We start from the raw sequence: 11,503 nt of genomic DNA on the forward strand, positions 1-11,503 counted from the left end.
TAGATGGCAGTGATGCTCTCATTGTCAGAATGTGTACTGGGAGCATTTGTGAGTTTGGAGTTTTTTTAGGCGGGGGTTTGCACCAAGCAAGAGCTCATAAGTGGAAACATATTTGAAAAGAATACCATAGAAAGACTTAAAAATAATGTTAGTATTTTTTTTTTTTTAGTGCATCTAATGCAAAGGTGTACTTGTAACAATTTTATAGACCAATAATAAAGTAATGTAGTCATGGCCGAGAGTTTGGGTGGCTAGGAAATATTTTCTTCTTGATGGTGCGTAGCAAAACAGAGAAGTACTGTTGTAAATCAGTCGACTCCTCCAACTCTCCTCAGCCATAATTGTTTCAGATGGCACAGAATCAAGTCGTCCTCCCGTGTCGGCAGGCTTTAAAACCACAGCATTCCAAAGCTGATCGTGCTACAAGCAAGGCCCCATTACATCACTGCTAGAGGAATGAACTGACACCACAGTTGGGATTGGAAAATGACCCGATTAACAAGGAGGGACTCACTGGTTTCAAATTCTCCTCTGAGGATAAGTTTTAATCAAGAGACGTCATTTCGGTGGATTCAGTATGTGTCTACCATTTTTTTTTTTTATTGAACAAACGGCGGAGAACTTTCCATCCAGCCTGGAGCGCAGTGGAATATTTGTGGTTTTTCTTCACACAATGATGTGTGCTTCAGCGCGGCTGCTGAAATCCTTCAATTTGACACATAAAAGTGAAAAAGAAAACCTACATACATTCAGGCTGAAGACTCAGAAATTCACTTATTGAGGTCATTGAGTGTAAAGTCTCAATCTCAACATTGTGCGCATAAACTGGAAAGAACGTTACAAGGTCACTTGTCTTCACACGGTTTTGAAACCGGGAAAATTCATAGCTGTACTCTTCCCAAGTCTGACAGTCCATTTTTCACTGCAAGCGAAATGGTGTTGAGGTTTTGATTGGTGAACTGAAGGTCATTCGGATCCTGAATACTTATACGTGAGGGTTCCAACTTTTTACACTTCAAATGTGAAAGAAGTCAAATCAAATAGGCAGCTGTGCTTTGCAACATCATCTTATTTTTTTCATTCTATATAAGAAAAAGAAAAGAACCTTTTTTCAGTAGACTTGAGATGATTTTATATTGAACGAGAATCTGGGCTCAAACCTGCAACATTCCAGTTGCAAATTGTACTAAGTAAGTTGAACCTTCATTTTTAGAGGGAATAGAAACATCATCGTAATCTTCATTTATGTGATACAGGGGAAATCAGTGAGCACATGGGACATAATTTTGGCGCCCCAAGTAATGAGGTCTGTGAGGAAAAAAGTAGCCTTCAAAATACTGGACTTTATAAAGACATACAATCATGACAAAATTACACTGAAATAAAAAGGCTAATTTTTTGTCTCACGGCATCACTTAAATGGCCATTGTGTTTCTTTTTCAGAAGTGCCTGCCTTAGCCACCGGGGGGCAGTGTATGACAGCCAAACACCTCTCTCGGTCATCACGTTCCTCACAGAGGATAAATAATAGACTGAGTACCGTTATATTGTCTGTCTACATGTGTTGCTCCATTGTCTGTGTTCAATCAATTGGTTAAAGTGTTATAGAACCGCATGATAGCTAGCATTCAGCTAGCTAACTGAAAAGACTATTTTGACTCATTGATCTATATAATAAAAACATTGACAATAGTTTTGAAAATAAAAGTGTCTTTTTTTTTTTTGATACGTCAAGAATCCATTCAGGTTTGGAAATACAAAAGCAGCTGCTACACAGAGAAAGCGTTGGTACACAAGTCTTTACAGGAAATAACAATTGGTGAAAAGAATAGAGCTCCACATGGTGAGATTTCGCCAAATTATTCAAATTAACATTTAATAAGAATGAATTTATTATTAAATGGCCCAATAGTCAAAAAAGAAATAGCCACCTATGTAAAGATACCTAAAATGCCCATCCCAACTTTGCATGCCTCATCATTTAAAATGAAAGGAACTAATGTATCCAAGTAATTTTTTGACTCATTACCCAATTGAATTAAATTAGTAAAATAAGACATTTTCTGCAGGTGGAGCTGGATTTGACAAAAATTGGCCTCTCTCTGAGGACAAAGGGAAGGGCAAGGCGAGTAAATATGAACCACGTATGAGGCACAAAATGGAGAGTATTATATGACAGCCTTGCCATTTCCTTATTCCCTTTCATAAACTCTGGTGCAGACAACATCCCCTGCAGTCATTGTCTGGGAAAAGAAAGAACATTTGTTTTAACAAGAAGCTATCCAGCCTCAGGCAGAAAAATCAGCATTTATCGCTGAAATCATTTACCAGTATCAGCTCTCCGTCATTAGTCAGCTCTCGGGTCCAGGCTGTCTTGGGTCCATCGCCTTTTTGTAAAGTTTGTTCACAGCTGATCTTGCTTTCTGATTCCCATGTAGGAAAACTCTTCATAAGAAAAAAAAAACAGAAATACAAATGTCCTTTAGGTTTTTTTTAACACAAAAACTGGGACTGAACAATTTTGAAAAATAATCAATTGTGATTTTTCTTCCCCTTCAATATTGCAATTGTGATTTACTATTCAATTATTTTTTTCCAAGACCCCTTGCAATGTAGTTTGGAACAAATACATGCAATAACTATGTCGGTTTTACAATGTAGGCAAATGAATCAAGAAGTAGTCCATGCAAACCGTTTATGCTCATCAAGGACAATTTATATACATAATTTAGAGTTTTTTTAGTTAATTTAACACTCGCAGTCTTCTTCCAAATTAATTGGGAGAAGATGCAACAAACAATGAACCAAAACACTGCTAACACAACAAAGGACTTTGTTGGGGACAAAAAAATGGAAGTTCTTAAACTGGCCAAGTCAATCACCCGATCTTAAGAGGAGGCTGAAGGGAGAACCCCCACAGAAACAAAAAAGAACTGTAAGAGGCTGCAGAAAGGGGCCGGAAAAATGAAGAAACAATCTGGTGAAATTATTGCAATTATCTTGATGCAGTTATTGCAAAATAAAAAAAGGTTTATGTCACCAAATAAAAATATAAATCACTTTAAGTTAATTTACTCTATGTTCCAATACTTTTTCTCACTTTAAAAATCTGTCGCTTCGAACAAAAGGTGTTCTTTTCTGAGTTGTATAACATATCCAGATGGAAATATTGTGTAAAAAGTTGGTATGATGAATTTGTTGAATTTGAATTTGTTGATCAGAAACTCAATTGTCTCCAGTACACGACAACAAAAAAATATGACTTTGCTGTTCCAGTACCTTTGGATGGTACAACTGACGCAATAAAACAGAGGTTTTTGTTTGTTTATGTTTATGCCTTTGCCGTTTGAAAACTTTCTACTGCATTGTGATTCCTACCAAAATCTTAAGAGTTTATTTAACAGCCTGTCAGAGGCCGGGGTCCTCCACCTCCGAGTATTAAATGAAGACCAGAGCCCGGCAAGGTCGCACGTTCACTACAATGACTTCCATATGTTTTTTCTTCTCCGTGCAAGTGTTGGCCTTTTTCCACTGCGGGAAGAACACATTCTCTGATGCTGACTGTTAAATACCGTGCAGGGGCGTCCGTCTACTGTGGTCTCATTGAAAGATTGACCCACAGTGAAGGAGACGAGGGTAGTGCGGATGCTGGTGGACGTTTTGATGGACAGACTTTCTCCCTGTTGGGTGATTTCCACTGCAGGACTGGAGGCTGCCGCGACTGCAATTTTCCTCACAAACATATTCACACCTGTGAACAAAGGAACAAAGATGTCTGGTCAAATAGGCGGCTGTGCTTTGCATCACTCCAAATAGTTCCCAGCAAGTTCATGTGTTTTTGCAGTTTGTGGTTTGGGCTACTGTAGTGTTGTACGACTATCAATGTGTAGTCGGAAAATTGATCCAATTCCATCTTCTTTTTTTTTTTTTTTAATCATTCAGCTATATCACATAATAGAACAATTACATATTTTTGCCCTCCGCTAGAATAATGCTAACACAATTCCAAAACACCATCAACAAGCTAGCACAATAGCAACAATATTTACGGTGTTATAACCCTTATACGCAATTTGCATAAACACATGTAAACATCAAAATACAAACAGCATATTGTCTTTCTTCTAAGTGAAAAACAGCTTTATTCTTAGCACACTTGCAGTATTTGTGAATGTCTTCTTTATTTGTCTCATCATGAGTGTGTTATACTGCCCCCGGTGGCCAAGTTCTGAACACCAGAGTTGCAATGACTCATTACGATATATTTCATAAAGTAAATATTCTATTTGGATATTAGTATAAATATATTTTGGGGCAGCTACAGATTATGTAACAGAACTATCTAATTAGACAAAAATCAAGTATCGTAATGTTATGAAATGCTTCATGCCATCAGATCACTGTTTCATTTTAGTTCAGGCATAATCCTGCAGATGTCTTCTGTTTGCTGGCATTTTATAGAGCAATTTTAAAACTTGACACATTGAGAAGCATTCGATATCGGGTAGGATGTCATATTTATGATCTGCAGCTCTGACATGGGTGTAAAACACAGTCATTACCATTTAATGACCTTCTTTTATGAGCTTCACACATCCAAGTGACCAGTATTAACTCACAAATCATACTAAGTTCATATCATATCCTATCGTTCGCATTGGATTAATGTTTGTGGAGCACAAATTTGATCTACTTTGTAAATAATTTTCCACAGAGAAATCAATTCTAACTGAAAAAGAGTTTGTTTTTTTTTAATTAAAATTGTAAATTTTGTGGCGTCATGCACACGAGTTTATTCTTCTTTTTAGCTTTTATATGCAGTACACCAGGGGTCAACCCTGTTCCTCAAGGTCCACTGTCCCGCCTGTTTTCTATCTCTCCCTGCTTCAACACACCTGATTTAAACGATCCAATAATCAGCAGGATCTGCAGAAGCTGGATAATGATCCTGATCCTTTGAATCAGTTGTGTCTTGCAGCAGGGCGAGATGGAAAGAAGGCAGTATGCCAGGGGTGGGCAAACTTTTTGATTGGCGGGCCACAATGTGTTCTAAAATTTGACAGAGGGGCCGGACCAGGAGCAGATGGACGCAGTGTTTTGGTAACCTCACCTCATCGGAGAAAAAAAAAAAGAATAATAATTTTAAATGAAACCAAACAAAAGCATTCTCTCAGCGTCTTTGAAAAACCACAGTATTTCGAAAATAAAACATTAACAATGTTTAGTCATTTAATTTTTTTCAAGTTCGGCGGGCCGGATTAAAACGTTTAACGGGCCGCATGTGGCCCCCGGGCCGCAGTTTGCCCATGCCTGCAGTACGCAGACCTCGAGTAAAAGGATTTGTTTTTTTTTTTATTATTTTACCATTTATTTTTATTATTTATTTTTTCATTTTTCTTTAACATTTGAAAATGTCCTAAATTGTTGATTGATGCTGAAGCCATTGTCATGAAATATTGATGGAATTATTTGGTTAACATTTTTTTGATCAAAACAGAATGTTTGCAAAGGGTTTGTAGTTGTCATTTTCTATTATGAATGAACTTGTCAATACTGTAAAGATTCTCCAATAAAAGACCATTTGATACATATCTTGATCTAGTGTGAAGTGGAACGATTCGGATCGGTTAGATTTGATGCACAAGCATCTTCAATCAACTCAAAAACAATTTTCTAATTAAAGTCGTACTATTACAGTCTATGTATACATCTGAGGTAAATCAATCTTGTGAAGAGAGGTTTGAACTTCGATCGAAACGGGGTAATTGACAACATACTTTCAGTGCTCCGTCCTGCTCATGCCATTAAGGGCAGCGTTCACATGCCGCATTAGATTTGGGTCGGGGAGGCCCCGGGCTGTGCAGGGAAGTCTGTCTCATAGCTGCTGACTGGCTGCAGGGGCCCATGTTGAGGCTCAGTTCCGTTTATGCCGACTCTAATTACATCCGCATGAGGAGTTCTCTGCTTCAGATGAATCGAACATTCCACCTCTGTTTGTTTGCCTTTTGATTTTTTAATGGATGCCACCGGTTACCCCCTCACTGACCTCTCATGTTGCTGTTCTACCTAACAAGCAGCCTTGACCTTTAATTTGCTAAGATGTAGATTTAGCAGGTAAATGGAAAATGTAGATACATTGAATTCAACATTATTTGCACCATAAGCAATGCACAACAAATCTGGGACAATAACTATAAACACTCAGTCGCTGATAAATGAGTTAACATTCAAAAGTGGGACATATATGTAGAGAAACTGACACAGATGACAACGACACAGAAGATTACAATATTAACTCGCTATTGCAATTATTGTACTTGGCTTTTTCTATCTAAGTTACAGAATGCAATCACCCTATTAGTTCCTATCTTATTTCTCGCTGTTTAATTAGAGTTTTATATAGATTGATGGCTGCATACATTTATTGTATGCATTTGATGAAGTCAAGAATGTAACGGTCTGGTCTAGAAACCTTTCAGTGACAGAGCACTGACTTTACAGGGTCTTTAAAATGTCTGTTACTCACCCAGCGCTTTCAAGAGCTCCTCAAAACTTTCTGAGGACTTCATTTTCCATTTTCCAGAGAAGTCGGGGATTTTCTTTTCCATCGTGATGATCTGTGTGAATGTTTTCTTTCTGCACAAGTTCTGCGTGCGTGTACGTGTGTAGTCGCCGTTAAGCAGGTCTGCAAAGTCCCCTCCTCTTTCTTGCATCTGCGTCTCTTTCCTATTGGATGATAGCTCGGCCGAATGTGAAGAAGCTCCAGGCAATAAGGAAAGCAAGCAGGGCTTTTCTGCTGCACCCTGCATCAGCTAGGTAAGACATTTGAATGCGAGATCGAGAAAAAAAAAAAAGATCTGCCAGACGGATAGCCTTCTTATATATTAAAGAAAAGTGAAGGAAAGTTGTTTAGTGCCATGACACGTGCAAAACCATAAATTCGTATTCAGAAACGATTGCGTAGTTCTGACTCAACTGCTTATTAATATTAAAACCAGAAGGAGTTTCACCACTTGGTAGTAACCAGCAGAGGGCGCAAGAGTATTCTGGCCAAAATAGGATGCTCAGTGTAGTCAGTCGGCCAAAATTTATATACTTTAGAAGGTCTTCTTAAAAAGGTTGTTATCTTACAAAAATATTTTCTTCGTTCCATTTCATTTTTCCCTTCCTATTCTTGGGTGGTGAAAGCAAGCAAAGTTGAACTAGCAAAATACATCTGTAGCAATCTACACATTCATGCTTTTAATAGTGTCGACTTTAATGTCTTTATTTGTGGCCGACTGGTGAGCACAATGGCTTCACAGTGCAGAGTTCCAGAGTTCGATTCCAGCTCTGGCCTTCTTGTGTGGCGTTTGCATGTTCTCCTTGTGCCTGTGTGTTATTTCTCTGGGTACTCCAGTTTCCTCCCATATTCCGAAGACATGCATGGATTAATGGAACACTCTAAATTGGCACGAGGTGTGATTGTGAGCGCAAGTGGTTGTTCATCTTTGTGTGCCCTAGCTGGTGTACCTCACCTGCTGCCCATTTTCGGCTAGGATAGGCTCAAGCATCGTGACCCTTGAGAGGAAAAAGTGGCTTAGATAATGGATGGATGGGTGCATTAAAATAACATTTTCAACATCTGGAATGTGAAATCTGATAACCGGTTACAGTATATAGGTGATATATATATATAGTTACGAGCTTTTAATTGACAACTGGCCTGAGATAAGACTTCCATCTTATCTTCCAGGGGCATTCAACAGATTAGCCCGGTTAACCCACCATTATTTTTTTGTTTGTTTTTGTGTGCCAGCAAATTCCATGTCTTCAGGGCCACATTCCAAGTCTAAAAACAATCGAATGTGTAGACTACTTCCTCACTGAGCATGGTGCAAGTCTGGCTTAATTGAGAAGGGGGAAGATAACTCCAGTTACAGACATACATAATCCTTTTGGGACTGCATTAGCTCCTGTTTAATTTTATTTCCACCACTAAAATATGTTTGTTATGACGTCCCGACACCTGGGAAACAGCACACCAGAGCATTAGAAGTAATGCTTTTGACATTTTTGAACACTCTTATTTCTCCAGGGCTTTGACTCATTGTTTATCGCTTTGGGTTATGGCAGCTGCTGTTTATGCAGTCAGACCAGGTGGAGAGCGAGACGTTGCTAAGTGTTCAAATTCATCTTCCTCTTGTGTCAATGGTAAATGCTGATGTCAGAGAGCGACAGTTTCTGACCCAGCCTGGAGAGGGGAGGTCACCCCGACTTTTACAAAGGCCTGAAATGGAAGTGTGTGTGAAGTGTATGCAATGTGTGGTACACAACATCTGCAGCTAAAAACAGTAGAATGGATCTTACATTTTTCATGAAGCCAATTTGATTTCTATAGTATATAGTAAAGGCACTATGCATATTGAGTAGGTTACCAGCAAGTGTATGGATAAATTCATACAGCTGTTAGAGTTGAGATCTACAAGAGAATAGCCTGATGCCAAAACGCTCTACACTTCATTCTACTTTAATCCCCCGCGTTCAACAAACTGTGAGCAGGTGAAGCAGTTTATAAAATAGATGCAAATTAACAGACAGTACATGACTGTATGGAAGATGAATGTTATTGATCATCATACACACGAAATAGATTTAAATTAACATTAATAGAGCCAGTAAGTATAATTATACATAAGGATTGAGAGACATAAATCAATTAGCGTTTTACGATTTAATCAATGAAAAAAAACTTGTAGGTAGTTTTAGGCGCCCTGCAAATCGTCACTTTGTTGATAAAAAATCAAGACTCCTAATTAACATTAAAATCCCCGAAAGAGGTGTAATTTAAATTACAGACACGTTTTCTTAAATTTATGATGCACTCTCATCTTTAAATTAAGGATTTAACGGGTCACTTTAATGAACGTAATCTGTTGGACACGCGGAACTTTTGACCAAACCTTTCAGTGTTTCTACACGGTTAACATTTCACGCGACAATTGGTATCAACATGTCGAGACATCTTCGTTTCATTGCTCGGACAGTGATGGTTCAAAATGGCAACGTGGATGCAGCGTACAAACATCTCAATAGGTAAAAAATTATCATATTGTAACATTTATGTACTCAAAAACTTCCTATCGAGCAAGAATGAGCGGTTTATTTATTGGTGTCTAGCTAACGTGAGCTATGATACCCTTCTGCTCAATGTCACACAACTGCGCCTGCCTAATATAGATCCCGCTTCGAGTGGGTCGGCCCATTAAAGGGATACGTCAGTACGTCCGACATATTGAATGTGTCAGATTTGCCCTGTAAACAATTGCAAGTCAATGAATTTGACTTTACAGCGCCTTATTACAAAGTACAGAAAATACCACTCATTTACCCATTAAAGCAAGCACGCACGCACGCACGCGCGCGAGACTAAGGAATAGCATAGATCAGAGTTATTCAATTAAAAGTCACAGAGGTCCACGACGAAAATTTCTTCCAATTAAAAGGTCCGAACCAAAGTCCAACTTCCCGAAATGTCTAGCCTATGTTCACATTTTTATATAGTTACAATATTTAGTCATTTTCAACAGAGCGCACTTATATACTAAATATTTAGCAATGTTCCCATTAAACACCTTTGCCAGTCAAACAAATATAAGGCGTTTATTTCACATTTAAGAAAATGTGGCTCCAGGAATTTAAGGGTGCCACTTCCAGAAAAAAACAGTAAAATATCGCCTGCAGAAATATATCAAGTGCTAAGCATTGAGTTAACACCTTTTACCTTTTTTTTTTAAATCAAAGAGTTATCAGCCTAAAAAAAACGGAAAGCCTAATTATCCAAGTAAACCAGGTCAACATGTTCAGTACACAATCAATAAAAATGGCTGTCCTCATGAAACACTAATTCAAAATGAGCTTTGACACCACCTATTTTTTTGAATATTTTTTAACTTCTCTTAATGAGAAAAATTAGTTGACTTAAATCTGGGTTGGAACGGAGTCAGGGCCATTGGGATTTGGTAGATTATTTCACACATCTGGGTTTTGTGTTTTCCTTTAAATAATGTTTGTGCAACCACATTTATGCACTTCTTCACAACTTCCCCATCACTTGAACGTTTTTTATGTTTCCCCAAAATCCATGATACTTTTACTGAATATTTGTTTGCATGCCGGTGGGATGTAAACGAAAATGTAAAAATCTGTTGTACTGCACTCGAAGTTCGATGTTTTTGCGTGCGCTCACCTCAAACGTCAGCGGATAACTGCACAAAAGGGCGGTGCTTTGTTTCGTAGTGGCGCTTCGCAATGTTGCGACGGTTTCGGAGCACATGATGCACCCTGGTTTTGAAGGCATACTGTCAGCAGCACTCTCTTCCGGTCTGCTGCGCAATTGGCAGTGGATCGTAAACAAAAGATTTGATTGGCTCAAATCAGTGACGCCTTTTCCGTATTTATTAGAATTGCAGCGCCAACGTTTGCGAATGCGCCCTGAAAAAAAATCATCATAGATTGGCCATGGGGACCGCGGTCCGCCATTTGGTGATGCCTGGCATAGATGACCAAGAGCATAAAATGAATGAGTCAAGATTCCGATCACTTTTTTTCTTCTATTATATTTAAGTTCTTTGTTTTTTTTTCAGAAGTCCATGGAAGTTTTCCAACGTTTTAAATTCCTAGAATTTTGCAACACAAAAAACTGCTAGAATTGTATCTTTTTGTTTTTTCTTTTTTTTTTTAATTCTGACATTAAGCATCTGCTGCATTACAGGGTCCTGACCCAGGATGGGATCATTGAGACGGTGACACGCAAGCGATACTATGAGAAGCCCTGCAGAAAGCATCAGCGGAAGAATTATGAGAACTGTAAACGTATCTATGACACTGAAATGGCCCGGAAAATTGCCTTCATCTCCAGGACAAACAGAACAGATCCCTGGCTTGGTTCTTAGTGAAATGGCGACTGATGAGAGGATGTTCGCAATGGTTAAAATGGAATCTGCAAGGTGGAAAAAGAACACCCAGCCCAATATTTATGTCACCAAATGAAGAGATGGAAAAAAGAGGATACATTTTCTCACAAAGAAATATGTAGTCCCAGCGTCTTTGTCATGATGCAACTGTTTGTGCTTTTTGTATCCTTGGCAAACTTGGTTATTTTGTGAACGCTGTCTCATCTGTTGTGTTCATAAAACATTTGTTGTAAATATGCATGGCATGTTCATATTTGTCATAAAAGATTACAAAGGTTGTTGTATTTTTTTTTTATTCCGGATCTAAAATGTTTGAATGCTGCTGGATACCAAACTGACGGTTAAGTTTTAATAGATTGATTTCTGTAAAAGTAAAAAGTCTCCAGAAAAATACTGAAAGTAGAGCGACCAGAAATTCTACTTGAGTACAATAACAAAGTATTTGTACTTCGTTACTTCTCACTGCCAACAGACGCATGCTGGCTGCCTCGTGATGGGCGCTGCGTAAGGAGGCCATACTCACAACACGTGCGGCTGCTGTGCTTAGA

General features: G+C 38.5%; 2 protein-coding genes across 2 annotated transcripts; one reads left to right on the forward strand and one right to left on the reverse strand.

The window, feature by feature from the left end:
• Positions 1-1,693: 1,693 nt before the first annotated feature.
• On the reverse strand, positions 1,694-6,811 carry LOC148321221 (cellular retinoic acid-binding protein 2-like). The gene is made up of 4 exons (XM_088318917.1): positions 6,527-6,811; positions 3,573-3,751; positions 2,329-2,445; positions 1,694-2,243 (listed from the first exon to the last, which is right to left on the reverse strand). The coding sequence occupies exons 1-4, from the start codon at positions 6,807-6,809 to the stop codon at positions 2,193-2,195; spliced, it is 630 nt and encodes a 209-aa protein (XP_088175043.1). The 5' UTR covers positions 6,810-6,811; the 3' UTR covers positions 1,694-2,192.
• Positions 6,812-8,949: 2,138 nt separating this feature from the next.
• mrps21 (mitochondrial ribosomal protein S21) lies at positions 8,950-11,233 on the forward strand. Its single transcript, XM_088319579.1, has 2 exons — positions 8,950-9,075; positions 10,754-11,233. The coding sequence occupies exons 1-2, from the start codon at positions 8,993-8,995 to the stop codon at positions 10,932-10,934; spliced, it is 264 nt and encodes an 87-aa protein (XP_088175705.1). The 5' UTR covers positions 8,950-8,992; the 3' UTR covers positions 10,935-11,233.
• Positions 11,234-11,503: the final 270 nt, after the last annotated feature.

This window comes from Idiotropiscis lumnitzeri, chromosome 16, assembly GCF_059441095.1.
Source record: "Idiotropiscis lumnitzeri isolate Australia: NSW breed Sydney's pygmy pipehorse chromosome 16, RoL_Ilum_1.0, whole genome shotgun sequence".
In the NCBI taxonomy this organism is placed as follows: domain Eukaryota; kingdom Metazoa; phylum Chordata; class Actinopteri; order Syngnathiformes; family Syngnathidae; genus Idiotropiscis; species Idiotropiscis lumnitzeri.